The sequence below is a fragment of the Lissotriton vulgaris genome, chromosome 3_1 (genome assembly GCF_964263255.1).
Source record: "Lissotriton vulgaris chromosome 3_1, aLisVul1.2, whole genome shotgun sequence".
NCBI classification, from domain to species: Eukaryota; Metazoa; Chordata; class Amphibia; order Caudata; family Salamandridae; genus Lissotriton; species Lissotriton vulgaris.
Window position 1 is genome coordinate 1,223,843,219 of NC_141689.1, and position 23,494 is coordinate 1,223,866,712.

The following is a 23,494-nucleotide window of genomic DNA, read 5'->3' on the forward strand; positions in this document are numbered from 1 at the left end:
AGTGGAAACCATATATTTACATGCTTGGTTTACTTACCTCCATGTCCTCTTACTGTGTATTCAATGGGTGGTTTTGTACATAACCCCTGTTTTTGCTAATTCTGTGGTTTGTAATTAACAGCCAGATGAATGTGCTCAATTTATAAATTGCTGAGCAGTGTGTGGGATCTGGCATTTGTTGGTGTAGAAATTACTTGAACTATTGAATGAACAGATGCTAGAAGCAAGGGCTGTAATAAAAGTGGTAAACCACATGGATGGGAAAGGCGGATTAAAACATTGAGTGATTGCAGAGAGAAAGATAAGAACAAGTCTTAAACCAAATGTATGGAGTGGCAAAAAAACACTAATATTTCAAGTAGGGGCAAAAGTTTTGTCCATTGAAGTGAGTATTGATGAAAGAGAAATTTCATCCGAGTGATCGGAGCAAAAAACATATTTCCGAGGGTAAAAAAATTGAGTGGTGGTAGTGAGAGTACAGCAGCACAGTATGGGCCTCATGCTTCAGGAAGATAGCCAGGAAACTAGAGATTTAATGCAAGCATTGCTAGTAATTTATAACCTACTGGGCACATCGGGTTGTATGTATTTAATTCACTGAGCTTTCTTGCAAACTGTTGAATGAATACTAGTCATTCTTGTGCTATTAATGTGTCTTACAACTCATTCCTAACGCACTAAATTTGAAGGTAATCCTGCTAGTTTCTTGTCTGATTTTAAATGTATGGATGTAACAAACTTTAAAGTTGCTTCTTGGCCTCCTTAATTAGGTTCAATGCTTGATTTTCCATTTGGCAGATACATTTTTGGTCTTGAGTCTCATCTGATACTATTTTTCTCTTCAGGTCGTGGTGGCAAAAAAGGAGCGGTGGAATGCTGTCCTACATGCAGAGGCACTGGCATGCAAATAAGAATTCACCAAATCGGGCCAGGGATGGTTCAACAGATCCAATCCATGTGCATGGAATGCCAGGGCCAAGGAGAGCGAATCAATCCAAAAGACAAATGTAAAAGCTGCAATGGAAGGAAAATTGTAAGGGAAAAGAAGATACTAGAAGTTCACTTGGATAAAGGTAAAGAACTTTCTTAAGGGACGTACATTTTTATTGCCTAGGGCTTCATAGTGTTAATTACTTGATTGGTGTAGTGTTTGATCCAAAGTTCTACACTGTTAGGCAACTGGGTAACTTTGCATTGTGTAAATACCAGTGCCAAATGCAAAGTTTTTTTCCCCTCAATTTTTGTAGTTCTATGATGCATAATTGTGTAAACAAACTTTCTGATGCAAAAGGTTTGTTCCCAGGTCTGCAACAAGAAAATGGATAGATGAACTCTTGCCAAACATGTTACTTTTTAGTCTTGTGTCTAGAAATGCTTACAAACCACCTTTCTTCAGAAACAAAATAGCATTTCCCTTGAATAGCATCCATTGGTTATGTAAGGTCTGTTGCCAAAGTATAGCAATGAGTCTCTCGTGTGTATGGTATTTCAATCCAAAAAGACCAGCAATCTTAAGGAATTGACTACGGGCACAGTGCGCACAAATTGCGATGCACATCGCTTTCTTGAGTTTCTTTTGAGGGTGTGTCTAAAAATTCAAGGAAGACACTAATGGCGGGTGTGTGTGGAGTATTGCGAACACTGCTTTGTTTGTGGTGCACTGGGCTCTGTGAAGTCGCGTTTGACAAGTGACGGTGGACCATCTATTACTCAAACTTGTAGTGCACTGGCAAGATTCTGGTCCTAGCTCACACCTGGACACCAACATTTTCAGCCAGCTCCAAAACCGTAGTGTCAAAACCTGATTGACTTGAGGAGTTGCATCTCAAAAAGAAGATTGAGCTTGACAATTGCACTACAGATCTTGGATGGAATTCAAGATATCGTCCTCATAAATAGGTCCCAGCGGGTTTGGCATCAGCAGGGTATAAAAACGAAAGGAAGCTTGTGCAAGCACTTTGTATTCTACACAAGACTGTGATTTGGGCATTGTTGGTCAATTGTCAATCTTTGATTAATTTTGGTTTTGTGAAAAAGGTTCTTTTATAATTGTCAGTTTGTCACTTTGTGAGAAGCAAAAAAAACTTTTTAAACTCATGCAGATCTATTACTGTGATGAGAAATATATATGATGCTAATAGTGTTTTTATTGTTTTACAACAAATATAGTATCACCTTAAGTGTAATAAGGATGTATTTGGATGCAGTGTTTTTAATTGAGAGACGGTTTGATGAGTAAAGTCTTGCTATATGATAAAATTCGATATTTTTACATAACAGTAGCGTGTGATAAGACAGAGGATTGATAGGCGGGGTGCGTCCTCTAAATAAGTATATGGTATAAGTCAGTATATGGTATCAATGTGAGTGCGCGACGCAAAAGGTATCCCTTTCTTTTGTAATCTGAGAAGAAATGTGGATATTTTAATGCAAGTTACATAGGCTTACTGTGAGATTATGAAATGTCATGGCTTTTCTGAGACAATGAATATTTGTTCAAAGTTTGTTTCTTACTCTAGGATACGATCCATGCACCTCTGCAGCACACTGAATTGGGTGTGAGCTAGAGTATGAGAGCTTGGAATAAAATAATAATAAAGGTTACTTTTGGTATTCATGTCAAAGCCGTCCATTCTGGTGCATTTTACTTTTATAATTTTAAGTGATGTCACTTTGTAAGGGCTGGAGCTGCTCCTTTTCCCTTATATTAAGATGTCTTCTTACATTGTGTACTCCAAGTTAAAAATGAAACTGCTTTACTGCACCAAAATAATAAAACAAACTTCTATACAAGTCCATCTTCTGTATTTCAAAGACTAGAGGTTTGCTGCGTGAACTACATCTTTGCTACAAATAGTATCCCAGGACTGGAAAGTGAAAGTTTCCCTTGGCACTGGGTTATGTAGTTGTCTTCGTGACTCTGTGGGTTTTGCAGCATTGCTCTGTGTGGCACTCACCAAAACAAGACCACCAATCGCTTTGCAATGACAGCCACAGTAAGGGAGATTTGTAGGAGACGAGCACAGTTGCTTTACTGAAAGGAACTTATGACTCCCCATGGTGTAGGAAACCTCTGACCAGCGGAAAGACTCTTTTAAAAAAAAAAAGTGTCCCGCCTCCTGGTAAACATTTCCTAGAGAGAACGAACTAGCTCACAAAATTATGAACGTTTCTGTATAGGTGGCAGATTAAAGGAAAGAAAGGCATGCCATGCTCTAATTGGTTACAAGCTAAATTGACCTCCCACCCCGCCCCCATTTTCTTTTTCACAGGTGTGCATGGAAGCAGGAAAAAATCAGTGGGTCCAATGCATGAGTCCTGATTGCCAGTGTTTCTAAGAATCTACTCAGTGGTGACTAATTTCGCAACTACATGAGGGCTTTGTATCAGACTGAGGAGTGGCTACTCCCACCTGCTCAAGAGTGAAACGCTCATCATAAAAAATGGCCAGGTGCTCCCAAGACCTCTGAATATTAAATGAGCGAAAACGCAGGATTAGAAAAGCAGCCGGGGCTCTTGATGGCATCATAGACTAATAGATGCTGGGGCACTCTCAGTGGGTCAAAGTAGAGGTTGGAGACAACCTAGATTGGAGGACACGCACATGAGAGAGAGAGAGAACACTGGAGTGTAGGAAGAAGCACCAGAGCAACACAGACTGGGGAGAAGCAGACTGGAGAGGGAGAAACACATGAGAGAGCCTGCGGAAAATTGATGCACTCTTAAATAGAGTGCTTAAGCTAAAAGAAAAAAAGATAGTACCCTAAAAGTGTGAAATACAGAGGCTATGCCCCAGGGGATGGACAAGCGCACAAGATGGACACAAATGCCATTGAGTAAGAAGTGAACAAATGAGTGACAATAAAGCCAATCAATGGTAAGCAGTCGGTGGGCCTGAAGCCCACCATAAGTTCACAATAGAACTTTTGCAGCCTAGATTCAACCTTAAAAGGAACCATGTTGACTAATTACCCTGATGTGGCCTGGCTAGTCTTGGGTTCAGAGGGCTCTTTCACCTCACATTCCCCCCCTTTCTCTGGGCTTGTTAACAGACTTCCTCTCCAGGTGCTGTATTATGTCTTGCTCCATGACACTCTAGGTTCCTGGCACCCGAAGAAAAGATTCTCTCAGCTCGATTTCCTTCCGGTCAGAGATTGATCTAGTGCATGTAGGAGTGAAATATACCAATAACATTTACAAGGCAAAATAGTGGTTAGCTTTGTAATAAAAGGCCTCCATCATATGATTCCAACTTAATCTCTTAATGGGGATGATGCAAGCATGTGACCTATACCAATGTTGGAAAAGTTAAGTTACCAGTAATTAACTATATTCCATTTAAGTATTCTTGGAAGAGCTTAAAAGTATAGTCCCGCCTATTGTTTCTCCAGCTCTGTTAAGCGATCCCCATTTCAATGGCTCACTCACAATATAGGGAATGATTCTTTGTGTTTTAGTGGAAATAACATCAACATGTGGAGTTGGCTAGATGCATGCTACACTTGTGATTGTTTTAGGATGAAACTGTTTCTGCCAGTGGTAGTCACTTTCCCATACTGACAAAACTATTCAGTTGCCAGCCTTCAACAGAAAGTGGCATAATAGTCCTTAGATTCACATTCTAGGTGTTGAGGTACTCTACTATGCATAAACGAATTAAGGGGTGTGAAAAGCTAACCCTCCTCAGACACCGAACTTTGCACAAACAATAGAGCCCAACTCGATTGGGTAAATCTAAAAACCCTCCCGTCGACCTAAGGGGAAAATAATCCTTTTTCTTCAAATAACTCGTACCCACCAGAGGTACGCTTTGTGGTGGCACGCTTCATCCTAGAGTTCTTTCCTGTTATGTGGTGGAACTGGGCATTCTACGACCCATGAGATGCACAGGACCACTTTTTTTTGGAAAAGGGAGTAGGGTAGTGAGTGGGCGTAGAGTTAATTCTTGGTCAGCAAAATAATAAATAAGAACTGGCAAATCTTGAACGGCGGCTCCCTGAACTTTGAGAAACTGCTGTTCTCCCACAAAAGCTATTAATCAACACAAGAGCCAAAACTGGAGTCTCAATTATTCAACGGACTAATTTCAACGATGGTTGCTTTGATTAAAGCAAAAAACAACCTGTTTGTCTTATTAAACCATGCAAATTTATTTAATTTTTGCAAACGTTCTTTTTTTCTTTTGTCAGCACATTATTCGTCGTGCATGGAAAATACAAAATACACAATGAAATAAGTTTTATATACAATATATACAAACATATGAATACACCATTTCATACACACTTGGCCATACATTCATACACAGACCATTCAAAACAAATAACAGTACAAGAAACACTGTGTCCAGGCATCGGAAAATAAATCAGTGAAAAATATTTCTTTTCATATTTTTGCAATGTCGTTGTAATTATCACGAGATCACTCGTGAACCCAAATTGATGCAATAACTGTTCCAACGTGATAATAGTAACCAGATGCGGGACTGAAAAACTGGTCGACGCGTTTCAAACCCCTAGAAATTGGTGGGGTTCTCCTCAGGACCGTGTTGGTTCTCAATCCAATAGTCAAACCGACAACTTGAGGGTTTCCAAAAAGAATAGTATTTCCCAATAGGTATGGTCACAGCAGCCGCTAGCGGGCAGCTTCTGGAGTCCTCGACTTCCATTCGAGGACTCCAGCCGTGTGAACCATGCACACCAGCTAAGGAGAAGGACCACCGCCTTGCTCCCTCTTCGAAAAGGAGCGGTCGCCCAAGAAACTATCAGAGCAGCGAGTCTGAAGCTGCCCGCTAGCGGCTGCTGTGACCATACCTATTGGGAAATACTATTCTTTTTGGAAACCCTCAAGTTGTCGGTTTGACTATTGGATTGAGAACCAACACGGTCCTGAGGAGAACCCCACCAATTTCTAGGGGTTTGAAACGCGTCGACCAGTTTTTCAGTCCCGCATCTGGTTACTATTATCACGTTGGAACAGTTATTGCATCAATTTGGGTTCACGAGTGATCTCGTGATAATTACGACATTGCAAAAATATGAAAAGAAATATTTTTCACTGATTTATTTCCCGATGCCTGGACACAGTGTTTCTTGTACTGTTATTTGTTTTGAATGGTCTGTGCATGAATGTATGGCCAAGTGTGTATGAAATGGTGTATTCATATGTTTGTATATATTGTATATAAAACTTATTTCATTGTGTATTTTGTATTTTCCATGCACGACGAATAATGTGCTGACAAAAGAAAAAAAGAACGTTTGCAAAAATTAAATTAATTTGCATGGTTTAATAAGACAAACAGGTTGTTTTTTGCTTTAATCAAAGCAACCATCGTTGAAATTAGTCCGTTGAATAATTGAGACTCCAGTTTTGGCTCTTGTGTTGATTAATAGTATTTGTTGGACTCAGCCTTTCTGAGTAATGAGTCAAGGCCCTTTTTTGATTCGTTCTCCCACAAAAGAGCAGCAAGTCTGAGGGACTCACTAGTACATACTAGACCCCTATGCAGGAAAGCACGGGACATCCCCACCCTAGGTCCTCTATCTAAAGTAACTGGACACCACCTGTGTGGGAATTGTAGCATCTGTCCGATGACGGAAGTTACCAAGAGTATGGATTTGGGGACCAGCTGCCTGTCGGAGACAATTCAGCAAATATATATATATATATATATATATATATATATATATATATATATATATATATATATATATATATATATATATATATATGCACATACATTTTTGTTCAGGTGCCAATGTCCAATAGGCAAAAAGAAAATTCAACAAATATATCCCGGGGGACTGGGTAGAGAGAGCGAAAGCCCTCTATGGGGGTGTGAAGTGTTGTGGCTGCTGCGCTGGGGGAACGTTGTATGTTCTAATTGGTGTAGTTCTAGATACTCTAGAAGGGGTGCCTGAGTGGTGCACATCCCAGTTGTTTTAGGCAGGGGTATGTGTTGCGCTATGGCGTCACCAAAACAGTTGACCCTATAGGTGTATTGTGTGCGGAATCCTCTGGGAGCAGTTGGTGATCAGGAGAGAGGACTGGGGAGAAGAGCTGTGCCTGACGCAAGTAACATCGATACACGTGCCATATGTCCTTAGGCCGTGAGGACAGGGGTTGGAGTGTAGCATATATTTCAGTTTGCATTTCGCAATACGACATGCTACGTTCCCATGCTGCTTTGTGGGATTGTGTTTGGTCACCCAGTGAATTGCGAGTGCCGTCTTCGCCAGTAGAGGCGCTATTGCGACAAGCCTACAGTGTCCGTTTCATACTGTTACCCATCCCCAGCAGTGCCAATTTCAGATAGGGAAGAAGTGGCGTGCAAATGACATCAGATAGTCTGGAAGATCTGCATCCAATAAGTGGCTAACTGGGGGCATATCCAGGTCATATGAGCGAAGACGCCATCCGGGGTTTGACATTTGGGGCAGTTGGGTGATTTAGTGGGGTCAAATTTTGTCAACTGTTGTGGAGTCATATACACCTTAAGCACACATTTAAAATGGAGGAGTTTGTGCCGGTGATACTATTTATCTGTTCATGGCAGTGAGCCCAATCCTTGTTAGTCAATGGAAGACCCAGAGCCTCCTCCCACTGCTGCCTCACCCCCTGTCCCTGACCTGTTTGAGCGCCATACTTGGCTGGTATAATTTGGTTACCAAGTGGTCTCCGGTTTGGTCAGTAATGAGTAGGGTAAGTGGCGCAAATTCCGGGGGGCGGGGAACGCAAATGAAGAGACGGACGACCGTAGCGCCTCAAGTATTCTGTTAGCTATAAATTTGTCCATATATGTCCGTGCCGGATACGCAGAGATATCAGTCATGGTGAGTGCCTTGTCATCTGGAAAAAGGGACCCAAGGGTGCTTAGGTTCAGTTTTTTCAAAGTGCAGTGCACCACCGTCTCGGTGGTTGGCAGCAGACATGGGTTTTTGTATAGTGGGCGAGCATGGGAGTACAGGAGGCCGGAGCCCAGCGTTTGGCCGAGCTTGCACCACGCCCAGCATGTGGTAGATGAGGGTTGTATATTATGGGGGTCGAGTGGTATACCTAGTGGGAACAGGGTCCCCATGGGCGTAGGAGCAGCCAAGTCTTGCTCACAATTCAGCAATTGTAACACCTCCTGGTTAATCTACATGATAACCTGTCTGTGCAAACTACGATATATTAAGATAACCAGTAGAGAAATCAAAACTAGAAAATTTGAACACAGAATTAACTTCAGATGTGGCTGCAGCATGACCAAATCGTCAACACATTACTTTGAAAAGTGTGACAAATTGACTGATTTGAACTGGGTAGTGTTAGAACACCTACTGGACCTGGTAAAATCCTGCTCGAGGAGAAACAGCAATGGGTTAAAAGACTTTCAACATATATTATGATTGAATGACAAAATCCCATGCACATCTTTTTATTCATTCTCTAGTACTATTATCCATGGTCAGTTTTTAATGCCTGCTTTTAATATTTGATTTCATCACTTGTTGAACATTTGGTAATTTGCCCCTATTTTCTGTCCATAAACATATATTGGAACAGATTACCCCACACAGGTATTTCACCAAGCACTTGTTGCAATATAACAATTAAGAAGTTACGGGAATCAGGAACTACTGCCACTATTCATTTTGTTTCAGATCCGCTCTAGTCTTCCTCGCACAAAGCCCTGAGGCACGGGAGAGAAGTCGGTTTCATTTAATTATGAGTTGCAGCGGTCGGAAGGAAGGGTATTTAAACTGCTACGGCTGCTCATTTGCCTCAAGCTGCAGGCACAGATGGAAGTATTTTAAACGAGTAGGCGGGGACTTTCAAGTCATAAGAATGTTGTAGCGGTGTGTAAGGTGGAGACTTTAATTCGCAAGAGGACCCTGCTAAATGCTTTCCTATTTTTCCTTTCGCACTCCAGTGTGTGCTAACAGGCCCGCCTCTCCGTGTACCTATGGAACACTATTAAGTGCCTTAGTATGTATGTACCTACTATGTGTGTTTTGGTGTGCTGTCCAGAGTGCATGCCGCTTAGTTTCGCTCTGTATGAGCCCTAGATGTGCCCACGATTGCATTTGTTTGTTCCCACAGGGACGAACTTTTAATGTTTTACTTTTCTTTATTTCGCCTCACGGTTTTACTTGATACGGGTACGTTCTACTGCTGCCCCGTTCCGCAACAGAACAGTAAGGAACTCTATGATGAAGCATGCCACCAGGGGCTACCCCTGGTGGGTGAGTTATTTTAAGCAAAAGGATTCTTTTCCCCTTAGGTCGATGGGAGGGTTCATGGATTGATCTAATCAAGTTGGTACTCTAGTATGTTCATAGTTGTTTTCTCACCAGATTAAGCCAGTTTAGTAATTTGGATGCATGCAGATTTGCTGTGCCTGAACAAAATAGACTCCTGATCATATGCATTGTGCTCAGCATACTTTAAAAACAAGGAATAATAGTATTTCTATGGAGCTTTCTGTTAGTAGATGCATGCAGAGCAGTCCAGTCCACATCAATTCAAGTGTTTACACTGTGGGTATTAAAGCTAGAAAGACTGAAGCAAATCAAACTGAAAGACACTTTACGTGTTTCTCTGCTACTTTGCAGCACTATCGCTTTAGAGGGCAAGCATGCTGCTTTCCAGCGTATTCATGTAGAATGTGATCCAAACTTTGCGAACTGAAAACATTACTTCCCTATAACACTATGGTTGCAGCTTTGAGTGTTTTAAGTTGAAGTACACATTTCTCACCAGCCCAATGGCATGAAATTGGCATTTTGACATTGAAATTCACACCATCGTAAATACTCAGTACATGTACTCGGACAAGTGCAGACCAGTTCAGATTACAGGAGAGAAATGCTTATCTAAAACGTAGCCTGTGCACTGTAGTTTGTAGAGACTTGCTCAAAGTTCATACCACAAACTTGAAACTGCAACTTGGACTTTGAAGAAAAACAACTTCCTGTCTGAACTTTATTTGGGTAGAGGGTGCTACAGGCAAATCTACAAAGCTACTAGCCGAAGCAGAGTGACTAAAAAATAGGTTTTCATTTCTCTACTTCTTACTGTGCAAGCACGGTAAAGCAAGTGGCATACGTTTGTTAACTATTTGCCCGTATGCAAATAGTTTTGCTAGTTTCTTGTATATCGTATGCCGAATTGCAAATTTTTGGGGTGGATACCTTGCTTTACAGTAAATGGAAAACTTTGTAGGAGTATGTGCAGTAGATAATGGAGAACATTGTTGCAGGACCAAAGGGACAGATAAAAAGGCCGCTGTAGGAAAGTGCCCCTTTTTGACATGGTCATCCCCCCCCATCTCCCCCCATCTCCCCCCCTTGTTGCCTGGTCTTCGATGCAGTTTTGACGAAGGGCACTGGGTTCTTGCTAACCAGGTTCCCAGTACCAGATATTTCCCTATGACTACAATTGTTCCCCCAGTTGGCAATACCTTTGGCACCCCATAAGTCCCTAGTAAATAGTACACCAGGTACTTATGGCAGGAGTGCCAAAGAGGGTCCCTAAGGGCTGTTGCATGTATTGTGCTTCCCTAACAGACCTCTCATCTAACTCATGTAGACGGCTACATCAGGCTGCGTGTCTTGGTGTAGACATAAGTGAAAACACGACATGCTATACATCCCTGTGCCATGCCTACAAACACTGCATGCAGTATAGATAAGTCACCCCTCCAGCAGGCCTTACAGCCCTAAGGCTGGGTGCACTATACTATGTGTGGACCTCTCTGCATTGGCAGATATGCCCCAGTGCTGGGCATTGCAATTACTGTCCGTGCAGGTGACTAGGGAAGCCATTTTTAAAAGCATGTTCTCGACACTGATATAAAACTAGTTCATCAGCTACATGATGGCTTCACCGAATCCAAAGGTCTTTGGTAACAAACCCACACGGAGTCCAGTGATGGATTTATTAATACATGCACCCAGAGGGCACCTTAGAGGTGCACCCTGAGAACCTATCAACCCCTAGTGTGCTGGCTGACTGATCTTGAGCAGCCTGCAACCACATACCTGTTTCTGGCTGCCAGTGGTGAGAGCCCATGCTCTCAGGTCAGGAACAAAGCATCCTCTGGTAGCGGGTGTTTCACACCCCCTGAGAGTAGGATGACCTGTAAATTAGCATTCCAAGGCAGGTAGCTTCAGAGAGTCGATGCCTTTGGTATGCATACCTGGCTTCCCTCAAGGGTGATTTCCTGCATTCCCCCTACCCTCCACCCCCCCCCTCCCCATCCCTCCCCCATCCCTCCCCCCATCCATTCATGGCACATTTGGTGCTTGGACAGGTGGGAAAATAGTTGTCAGAGTGGCGTGTTCAGCCTAAGGCTAGTTCCTCCTAGAGTGGTCTATGGGACGTGGACACAACATTTAAGTCTTGAGTGGAGACCCCAGGTGTAAGTAGCCCATTGGCTAATACCCTACACTCAACTAATGCCCCTAAATGTAGTATTTAGGAGAGCCCCTGGCACCAGGAAATCGGATCCGGCCGACCTGAAAGAAGACTAACACTGAAGAGTCGCAGAAGCTAGAATAGAAGACCAGTAGACCTGCATGCTGTCCTCTACTATTTCTCCAAAGGATACTTGTACCGCAGCTGCCTGTGCCTCAAAAAGCCTGTAAGGACTGCCTGCCTTCACCCAGGAAAGACCCAGGAACTCTTGTGGATAGCAGAGCTTCTCCCCTCCGGACCGGTGCCTAAATATATATAAAGATGTGTTATTTGTATAAATGGATATGGATCTCCTTATTGAGTTGTATGTATCATATATAGCAGATGTCTAACACTCCTCTCTGATAAGCCTATGGCTGCCCCCACCACGTTGAGATTGCTAGAGCAAGCCCCTGACCACTTATAAGGGATACCTGGACTCTTAGCTCAGTTTAGCTCTTTTTTGGTATACTATATAAAGGTTCAACTTCTTACAGCTTGTAATTCTGAACTCTGACCTGCTGGTAAGAGGGAACAGTAGCTGCTGTTTTCATTTGATGTATGCTTTGTGTGTACCCTCCTTCAGCAAAGCTGGTCTCAGTGAGACAGTATGTATGTTGGGAAATATGGACTGGACAGAGTAGCATTTCTATCTTCATGTAGATCATGATGAAAGGGGCTTGGGTTGAAACATAAGAGGTTATTTTCCAACTCGGAAACCACATGATGGGATTCTGTCTCTTTTAACCATTTCATTGATCAATTTTATTTTTAAGGCATGAGAGATGGTCAGAAGATTACATTCCATGGAGAAGGTGACCAAGAACCAGGATTGGAACCAGGGGACATAGTCATCGTCTTGGATCAAAAAGATCACAGCATATTTACAAGGTAAATCCTCTTTCTCATTTGCTAGAACATTGAGGTGTCTATGAATTGGAAATCGGACTAATTGTTTTGAATGGGAACTTGTTTTTTCTAAAGGTAAAACTTTTTTTTGTAACTGTTTAACATGTAGAAGGGGTTACTGCTCTGATCACAGTACCTTAAAATTGGGACAGTCTGTATCTTCAATCTATTTGTGTGTACATGGTTGTAACTAGCTGTGTGCTGATGTTTTTGTATGATTCAGAAAAGGGGGTGGTGATGGACAGAGTATCTGAATTAAGCAGAACACTCCTACCCAGTCCAAAGATCAGAGCTTGATCCATCACCGTTTTTTAGCTCACTGCACCATCCCAGCTCAAAACCTGGCTACATGCAAATAAGTCTGTCCCTGGCCCAGTGCATCATGGGAACAGGGCAGACCAAACTACCAAGCCAATTCTTTTACTGGAAAGGAAAACAAGCTTCCGGGGACCGGTTTCTGGCATTACAGCCGTCTTTGGCCCGGCTTGCTTGAATCCTGATGGTGCAGTGAGCAAGGGACTCACATCTGAGTATACCCTTCCACGCTTATGGTGGACAAAACGATTCAGAAAAGGGGGTGGTGATGGACAGAGTATCTGAATTAAGCAGAACACTCCTACCCAGTCCAAAGGTCAGGGCTTGATGCATCACCGTTTTTTAGCTCACTGCACCATCCCAGCTCAGAACCTGGCTACATGCAAAGAAGTCTGTGCCTGGCCCAGTGCATCATGGGAACAGGGCAGACCAAACTACAAAGCCAATTCTTTTACTGGAAAGGAAAACAAGCTTCCGGGGACCGGTTTCTGGCATTACAGCCGTCTTCGGCCCGGCTTGCTTGAATCCTGATGGTGCAGTGAGCAAGGGAATTGGCTTGGTAGTTTGGTCTGCCCTGTTCCCATGATGCACTGGGCCAGGGACGGACTAATTTGCATGTAGCCAGGTTCTGAGCTGGGATGGTGCAGTGAGCTAAAAAAACGGTGATGGATCAAGCCCTGATCTGTTGACTGGGTACGAGTGTTATGCTTAATTCAGATACTCTGTCCATCACCACCCCCTTTTCTGAATCGTTTTGTCCACCATAAGCGTGGAAGGGTATGCTCAGACATGAGTCCCTTGCTCATTGCACCATCAGGATTCAAGCAAGCCGGGTCGAAGACGGCTGTAATGCCAGAAACCGGTCCCCGGAAGCTTGTTTCCTTCCCAGTAAAAGAATTGGCTTGGTAGTTTGGTCTGCCCTGTTCCCATGATGCACTGGGCCAGGGACGGACTAATTTGCATGTAGCCAGGTTCTGAGCTGGGATGGTGCAATGAGCTAAAAAACGGTGATGGATCAAGCCCTGATCTGTTGACTGGGTACGAGTGTTCTGCTTAATTCAGATACTCTGTCCATCACCACCCCCTTTTCTGAATCGATGTTTTTGTATGTCATCTTCTTTGCCCAGACTTTTGGTGACTTAAGGGTGATTCTCCTCTTGAAGTGAGTGTTTACTGCCTAAGTCAAAGCGGTTTGCTTGGTGTTTGTGGCAGTAAGATAAGTCCATTGGCATTTGTACCTGTGCCGATGCGTAGAGAGTTAAACTTACTTTTCTTTGCAGTGAAAGGGTAGCCCAGTCCCTGTAAATGTGGTCAAGTGCCTTAATTATTCCTTGGACCTGCATAAAGGATGTATCTTTGGTAGAATGGACTAGTAAATAATTGTATCCATGTAGACCACCTCTGCATGCTGCAAAAAATGCTTATGAAATACAAGCCTTCATCCTTCTGCCCCCCGCCCCCCCTCCCTAAAACTTGTGTACCTGGTGGATATAGGTTTCTATCCAATTCCCTTAGTCCAGAGTATGTTTGCTGTGCCGCTGGAGAACAAGTGGCCCTTCATCATCGATTTTTAACTAAGGGCATTAGAGCAGTTTGATTAGTTTTTATCCATATGATTCCATCATCTACTTGAGTCAACTAAAGAACACTCAACAAAGAGAAGACTCATACGCCCCTACTTGTTACCTTCATTGTGTGGCGGATGCCAGTCAAGCAACCACACTAGAGGAGGAGACAGACCCCCTTAACCATTTTGTCGCATCACTTTTCTGGATTGTGTTTGGAGACTTCTAATGGTATCTGTAAGCCTAAAGAAGGTGATGGATCAGCCTACACCACCGAAACGCATCGCTTTGTGTTGAAAGTGCACCCAAAACCCTACCTGGTTCGATTAGGAGAAAATAATTTGGAAAAGTGTGGAACCAGGGACATCATCTCTAGTGTATATGTACTTGGGCGTGCTCACTTGATTTATTACGTTTGTGATGTCTCTATTTTGTCATACTCTCCCAGGTCGTTTTTAATCTATGTTTTTAATCAATGTGAATATTCAAAGTGTATTGACGATTCATATGTTTTGAAACTCGCTTTTTTAATAATTATTTTATTTTGGCTCTGATATGGATCCTAAACAATAAAAAATATATTACAATTTTTATATATTTTTGGTTTCTATTTGGTGTTGGTGTCTTGGATAGTACATGTATGATATTAATGTGTATACATGACAGCAGTGTGGACCTGTCTGCTTAAAAGGAGCCCAAAGGGATTTTACTTTTGACAGAAGTGTCTAATCTTGGTGTCCTGTCTCTTTGGTTAGTAGGACCCTTCTCTTATATTTTGGAGATTATAGTTTCTAGCCAGGACCTAACCCTGAATAATTTGTTCCTGATTGCACCTGTAACTTTGGTGGATCCCAGCCACTGGAAAAATGTCTGACTGCTTATGATTCAGGCAACAAACTGAAAATGACACTGCAGGACCACTTCTTGACTACTAGCTTAGGAAAGTGCTCCTTTTTGACATGGTATTCAATGCAATTTTGATACAGTGCTCTGGGTTTCCTTCTTACCAGGCCCCAGTGCCACATCACTGTTCCTAAAACTGTATATTTGTTCCCCCAGTTGGCAATAACTTTGGCAACCCCTGTAAATCCCTAGTAAATGGTACCCCAGGTATCTATAGCATGGGTACTAAAGAGTGTCTCTGAGGGCTGCAACATGTTTATGTGGCACCCTTAAGGACCCCCCCCACCTAACTTGTGCAAACTGTCATTGCAGACTGCATGTCTTGGTGCGGACAAAGGCAAAAACACGACATGGCACACACCCTGTGTGCCATGCTTACAGACACTGCATGCAGTATAAATGTCACCCTTATGGCAGGCCTTACAGCCTTAAGGCAGGGTGCCCTATACTACTTGTGTGGACCAGTATGCATGAGCAGATATGCCCCTGTGCTGGCCAGGTCAATTACTGCCAGTGAGAGTGACCACGAAGCCATTTTAAATACATGTGCTGCACACTGGTGTAAAACTAGTTTCCCAGCTACATGATGGCTTCACTGAACCCCCAAGAGGTTTGGTATCAAACATCTTGAATTAATAAACCCACGCCGATTCCAGAGGTGGATTTATAAATACGTGCACCCAGATGGCACAGTAAAGGTACCCCTGAAAATCGACCAATTCCTAGTGTGCTGGCTGACTGGTTTTGACCAGCCTGCCACCACAGACTAGTTTCGGACTCCCAGTGGTGACAGCCACGCTTCAGGAGGTCTGGAAAAAGCCTCCTCCGGTAGAGGGTGTTTTACAGGAGGATGACCAGTAAATGAGCATCCCAAGGCAGAGAGCTTCAAAGAGCCAGCCAACTTTGGTATGCAAATGTAGCTTCCCTCAGAGGTGATGCTGCCTTGGCTGAAGAGGAGGACCAAAGGTGTCCCCACATATCCCAGAAGAGACCCGACTCTCCTTGTTGGTTCAGACGGAATACTCCCTTCGCCCAATACAGACCTACTTACCTGATGGTAATGATTTTGATGCCGAAATATTGATAATGATACTTGTTACTCTTATAAATTGATGTGGATCTCCTTATTGAGTAGAGTGCATAATTTAGTGACTGCATATGTAGCGAATGTCTAACACTCCTCTCTGATCCGCCTAAGGCTGCTTGACCACACTGCCCCCTAAGGAATCAGCTTGGGATTGCTAGAGCAAACCTGTGTCCACTTATAAGGGATATCTGGACTCTACGCACTGTATACCTCTTTTATGGTAGACTATATTAAGTGCTTTCCTACACTAGCCAAAAAGTCAGTGTGGTCGAACTCAAAACCTGGGCTCCCTGAAGGCTCTGTGACTAGTTGTCAAAATGACCATGGTGGACATAGTCCATAACCAGATATTTGTTCACTAGGAAAACTGGGCTCACTGGATACTTCACAGGACAGCCTCTGATTTGGTGATTGGTTTTCTGAGGCTTAAAGGGGTGATGCTTTATTGTGGCCCTGGGCTATTTTCTACAGATGCATCAGTTTATTTCAAAATAGAGCATTCCACCCAAGATAATCCAGCACCAGGTTTTGGCACAGACCTTCCATATCTGTATCCCTTACCCACCTTCTGTGCTCATTTGAATTTAGCGCTTGCTAAGAAATTAAGACTAGTGTCGACCCATCGATCCTAGATCAGAACCAAACCTCATAAATATTGACAGTGTGGCTCATATTATCAGTAGTCTAGTGCCTACTAATACAGCACTAATATTGCTTGGGATTTTGATACTACTCCTTGAGTTGCTGAAACTCTGGGGATTTCTGTGTTCTTTTTGACTGACTATTTGCTACCTGCAAACGTGTTTAAAAAAAATTATTACCTTAAAGTAGAGACTTGACCTAACACACCAACTCTGTCCGAGTAAGCTTTGACTGCTCAACTTCGCTACCTTGAGTCAGGTGTCCAAAGAGAGAAAATTGCCTATACAGTTAAAGTGCAGTAGTATTGTTCCCCTTTGATAGGAATTATAAGCCATACCCATAAAAAATACTATCCATTACCACTCGCTATACCTGGAACCAAGGCCCAGGATACCTCAACAGCCGCCTCAACTTCTACGCTCCCAAACGCCAGCTTCGATCGACCAGCCACGCCCTCGCCCCCCCGCATCCGTAGAGCCACCACAGGGGGACGGTCCTTCTCCTACCTCGCCGCCAAGACATGGAACTCCCTCCCCACCCACCTCCGCCTGACCCAGGACCACCTCGCCTTCATGAAGCAACTCAAGACCTGGTTGTTCGAGCAGTAGCAGATCCCCCCCCCCCCCCCCCCCCCCCCCCCCAGCGCCTTGAGACCCTCTGGGTAAGTAGTGCGCTATATAAATGCAATGATTGATTGATTGAACCGAGGAGAAGGCCTCGCAGCCGGGATTTATGATTTCAGACTGGTATTTGCATATGAGCTCTTTGGAACAATGTCTGCAGTACCTGTTGAGCCAGTTATCGGTACATTGGACCAATACATGTTTTAGCCAGCCATTCAAAATCTTAAGTGGTGCTGCTTCCTGAAGAATTTGATGGTAGGAATGCACCAGGAGACGGTCTCAAATTGCCCACACATGCTGGGGTAATCACACAGGACTACCTTGTATACAAATTATCTGAACAGAAAAAGGACCTAAAAAATAAATAATTCTGAGCTCTACATAAACCTCCCATGACTGATCTTCGCTGCTCGACTCCTGATGCCTTACTGCTTGGCCTGTAGGTGTGCCTCAGACTTCATGACCATGTTAAATGATGGTTATTCTCCAGGGTTTCTTACGCTTTCAAGTGAAAGAAATTCTGCATCTGGTGTTTAAAAAACCGTGCTGCCATATCTTTCTCCATGGTGCTGGCTGACCTTCAAGTGCACCTTTCAACTATCTATGCAATTAGAAAATCCTTTTAAACAGTACTTTTTATGTTAATAAAAAAACTAGTCTGCAAGGTTTTAAAAAAATGTCTCCTTTGTTATACTCTTTGAAATGTAATATTGTCCTCTCCAGATTAACGGGTCATGCCTTTAAACTAAGCACAAAAATGTGCTTTTCACACCTTCTGGGAACCTGCTCGGGGAATGAGACCCATGTTCATGAACCTGATAGTTTTGAAAAGTAATGAAGTCCTGAGTACTACTTTTTTTTTTTAAACCTTTATTTGGAGATAAGCCAGACAAAAGGCAATGCAATCATGATATATACAGACATTCATGGATAATACAAAAGGACGATACAATCAGCGAGTCCGGAATACAGGTCGACATATAATACAGTGCAGTCAGCAATGGATAAGGCAAGTAGTGATCACAAACGGGCATTACATAGTACATCCGAACAGAATGGCATACAATGACAGGAGCAGAAGCTGTCAGAACACATACCCAAAGGAGAGGGAGAGTCCCAACCTACCAGCGGAAAAGTCCCCCTCCAAGCGTGATGTAGTCCACGCAGGCCCACCCCCCGTTCGCCAACTGTAAGCAGACAGGCATCGGACCACCAACGCGGTCATAGGAGTGTCACAGAAAGGCATACAGATCCCTCATCTCTGCAGAAGAAGGAGATAATCCACCCCCCAACCAATGCCAGAGGGCCAGCAAATGCAGTGTAACATCTCAAACTCTACGCCGGTGTCAACCAACCCCAACCCGGTCCTCACTTTCAGATTCAGAGTCCTGCACCTCTCTAGTGAGGAGGTACACCTGTAGCGGGCTCCAAAAATCCTTGGGCCTACACCTCACGGGCATCAGCTCCGCATAGACATTATATTGGTCCTGACAATAAATGAGATCACGTAGCCAATCCTTGAACTGTGGCACCCTGCCACGACCCCAACAACAGGCAACTCTACGTTTAGCCAACAACAATGCCACGTCGGCAAATCTACGGTGGAGGGCAGGTACGTCCCTGGTATAACCCAGCAGTAGCACCAAGGGGTCGAACAATACTCCATCAGTCATAATCTGAAGAGCCGCATGGACCTGAACCCAATATTCCAGAACACCCGCACATCCCCACGCCAAATGCAGAAAGTCGGCACCCTCTGCTCGGCACCTAGCACATCTGTCATCTTCCGCCAAATGAAACCGAAGTTTCCTCGCCGGGGTGTAATAAAACCTTTGGACGAATTTGTAATGTATGATTTTCAGACGGCAACTTGAGGAGACATTGGCAGTAAGAGCACAGCAGTACGTCCATTGCTCGTCAGTAATAGTGACGCCCAGCTCAGCATCCCATTGCTCCCGCACCCGGCTGGTCGGGACAGACCGTTGCCGCCGAATGGCCCCATACAGCTTCGAAACTAAATGACGACCATCTGAGACAAAAAGTACATGGAGAGGAAGGGTCACCCCCGGCTCCGAAGGGAAATCCGGCAACAAGGTACGTAGGCCCTGTCTCAGACGAACATAATAAAGCAGCTCCAAAGGGGAACAGTCGGCAGATCCAAAAAACTGAGCCTGTGTACGGAAAGCACCCTCATGAAAAACGCCCCCCCATGTAAGGATACCAAGCCGCTTACAAAGACGCTGAAACCCCGTCTCCTGCAAAAGAGATAGAGCCGGGTGATAGGCTAGGGGCAGTGCAGGCGAGTAGAGAAAGGAAACACCCAACAATCGCGCCACCCGTTTCCAAGCGTCCACTGTGCATGTCACCGTCGTTTGAGGTGTGTCCACATCGGACACAGTGCCCAGCACCATTCCCTCCAGTGGGAGCGGATGGGCAACCCAATGTTCAGCAACGATTTGTGGCATAAATGGCGTGGGGCGCATCCAGTGGTAGGCATAGTGCGTTTGAGCGCTAAGATAATAAAGCTCGAAATCAGGGACATCAAAGCCCCCATCAGCATAGGGTAATGTAAGGGTAGCCCACGCCACACGTGGCTGTTTGCCCCCCCAGAACAATCGGATGAGCTCCGAACGGAGCCTACGAAAAAAGTAAGCTCCAGGGTGATACGGAATATTTTGAAAAAGATACAGAAACCGGGGCAGGAACACCATTTTGACAAGGGACGCCCGACCAGCCATGGAAAGAGGCAACGACATCCATCTAGTGACGTCATCCGCTAGTTTAGTAATAGCCACGCCGTAGTTAAGCCTGACAGTCTCTCCCCTGTACAATGACACAACAATGCCGAGGTACCGCAGCTCCGAATCACACCACTCCAAAGGGAAATCAAGAGAAAATCTATGAACCGCGGCGGTGAGCGGGAAGAGTTGGGACTTCTGCCAGTTAATGTGTATCCCGGAGACACCCCCGAAAGCCACCAGCTTACGCAAGAGCGCATTAAGGTTGTTCTGTGGATCCTTAACATAGAGCGTGACATCATCCGCATACAAAGAGATCCCGATCTGGCGTTGAAAACAATTGAACGCGCTCTGCTGGTGTCTCTGGCGAATCCTGCAGGCCAAGGGCTCTATGGCGATGGCAAATAGGAGGGGCGAAAGGGGACATCCCTGTCTGGTTCCTCTAGTAAGAGGAAATTGGGGGGAAAGCACATCATTTACCACTACTCTTGCCACCGGGTCGGTATACAGGAGCTTGATCCAAGATATAAAGATCCGAGGAAACCCCATCCTGCAGAGGACATCAATAAGGTAACCCCACTCCACCGAATCAAACGCCTGAGTAGCGTCTAGGAAGATGGCGGCGACCGGAAGCTCAGGAGCAATAGTCGGGATAAGGGAAAACAAAGTCCGAAGATTGTGGGAAGTGGCGCGGCCAGGCACAAACCCCGACTGGTCCGGCAAGACAATAACAGGCATGAGCTCAGACAATCTGACCGCCAAAACCTTTGCAAGTATCTTGACATCACAATTAAGTAATGAGAGGGGCCTATAGGAGCCCACGTCCAGGGGATCCTTACCCGGCTTGAGTAACGAGGTAATAGCAACCTCTCTCATGGAGCCTGGCAGCCGTCCCTCCTCCAGGGATTCCTCAAAAACCTCGCAGAGAACGGGGGCCATAATATCCACATAACATTTATAGAATTCAGCAGAAAGGCCGTCCAACCCTGTGGCCTTCCCGTTATTCAGAGACATGATGGCACCCCTGATCTCCTCTACCTCAAGAGGTCTACCCAAGAACGCCCGATGATCGTCCGACAACCAACAGAGCGCCAAATCATCCAAGAATCCGCCATAGCGTGTCTCCCCTGACTGCTGTGTTGTGTACAGTTGGGTGTAATGGTGAATAAATGTACGCTGGATCTCCGCAGTGTCCCGACAGCGAGTGCCATCCGGCAAAACCAACTCAAGCACGTCCGAACCATACCTTTTGATGCCTAGTAAGCGCAGCAAGGACCTTCCCTGGCCTCTCTCCTTCACAGTATCTCCTCGCCGTCCAGTACTTCCCCCTATGTTTAGCCTCCCTGGCAGCCTCTTCCTCATATTCGGAGAGCTTGGTGCGGAACTGGCCCAGTAGATCGGGATCAGAACCAGCCTGCAACCTGCGCTCCAAGTCTCGTAAATCCCCCTCCAAGCCCTCGAGAGTTCGAACTATCAATTTAAGCATCCCACAACTCTTGGATATAGTGACACCCCGGATCGTAACCTTAAAAGCCTCCCATATCACCTCGACGTTATCAACAGAGCCTTTGTTCCTCGGGAAGAACGCTTCCACCTCCTCGCCAAGCTCCGCCTTAAACACAGGGTCAAGCAGGGCAGTTGGGAAAAGGCGCCAAGGTGGGCGCGGCCTGTGCAGCCCGGGCACAGAAAGCACAACCCTCACGGACAGTGATCCGAGTATGTCCGAGCCAAATGTACCGCCTCCCGCAGACCGGCCACCAGCCCCCTGGAGAGAAAGACATAGTCAAGCCTCGCCCATGAGCGTGCATGCGCAGTGTAATGCGTGCCCTCCCTAGTGGCAGGATGAGCATACCTCCAACAGTCAATCAGTCCAGCTTCTTCAACAATGCCCCGCAATACATCCCTAGCTTGCACATTGTACTGAGGGCATCCTTCCGACCTATCCATCAGAGCTTGAAATGCAAAATTGAAATCACCCCCCCACACAATATGGGAGGCATCGACAGCAAGAACATGGCCCCACAGGGTAAGGAAGAAAGCTGGTGTATCAACATTAGGAGCATAGCAATTGACAAACAGCACAGTGACTTGCCCAAGCCGCCCCCATAACAGCACATAGCGCCCCTCAGGATCCTCCACCGACCCCAGTTCTTGAAAGGCGAGTGATCTTTTAACAAGAATAACAGCCCCACGAGCATACAAGGAGTACGATGCAAATACCCTAACCGCAGCCCACCGCCCACCAAACCTAGGAGCAGGCCCACGCCGCAGATGCGTCTCCTGCAGGAGGGCCACATTAATAGCATGCCTATCCAAATACTGTAGCACATTTCGACATTTTCTGGCATCATTAAGACCCCGTACATTCCAGGACAATATCGATATCTTGTCTATAGTTTCAGTCGACATCAGCCATGATCCGGGCACCATAGGACCCAGTAATGCGGGGCAGTGTAACGGACTTTCAATGTCAAACAACAACCATTCAACCGCCCACCCCACAACCGCCCTACTACATACACTCCACAATCATCCCAGCCATCTCCAAGCCAACCAACTAGAAACCCAACGCCCATCCCCAAACAGCACCATACGTGCAACAGGCATGCAAGAAGTGCAACACTCAATGCGCAGTATACACATCTCCCCTGGTCCTCAACACACATGCGCGTTCCCCACGTAGCACGCTCACGTCCATCCAGCAAACGGAGATAGCGGCCATGACACTCCGGTCTAGGGATCACGGAGGCAAAGGTCATAGAACCAATAAGGTCCAGCAGGCCAAAGGACCAGCCAGTACAGCAGAAATGCGGCCGTATCCGCGCAAGCACACAGCAAAAGCAAAAAGCACCACAATCAAAAGGACCGGGCCGACCTCGTGCCAACCATATAGTCCCCTCCCCCACCTCCCACCTGATGAATCCCCAACTATCAGGACACACAAACACCCACCCCCCTCTCACCCCAAACATCCATCCAGTCAACCAACAAAGGACTAGAATCTCAAACAAAGGCAATAGTGGGGGACACCCTATGGGGTACCCACTAGAGGTGCACAGCACCACTCCCACACACCACGCCAGTCTCTGAGCCAACGAGTCTCACACGGCCCAGGCGCAGTGCGGGGGTGGGTGCCCGGAGCACAAAAAAAAAAAAAGGCGCCAACCATCGTCCCCATGCTGTCCCCAAGGACCGATATTCAAACACAAAGCAGCAATCCAACATGATTATCCTCCACAGTACTAGGCAAGGCAGCGCCGAGGCCACAGA

The 23,494-nt window shown here is 45.2% G+C and overlaps 1 protein-coding gene across 1 annotated transcript in view; it reads left to right on the forward strand.

Annotated features, from left to right (window-relative positions):
- DNAJA1 (DnaJ heat shock protein family (Hsp40) member A1) overlaps positions 1 to 23,494 on the forward strand; it is a 122,457-nt gene that overhangs the window by 38,589 nt on the left and 60,374 nt on the right. Inside the window, exons 5-6 of the mRNA XM_086961691.1 lie at positions 846 to 1,073; positions 12,219 to 12,333. Of these exons, the coding sequence (XP_086817817.1) occupies positions 846 to 1,073; positions 12,219 to 12,333 (343 nt within the window). The remainder of the gene's footprint in view (positions 1 to 845; positions 1,074 to 12,218; positions 12,334 to 23,494) is intronic.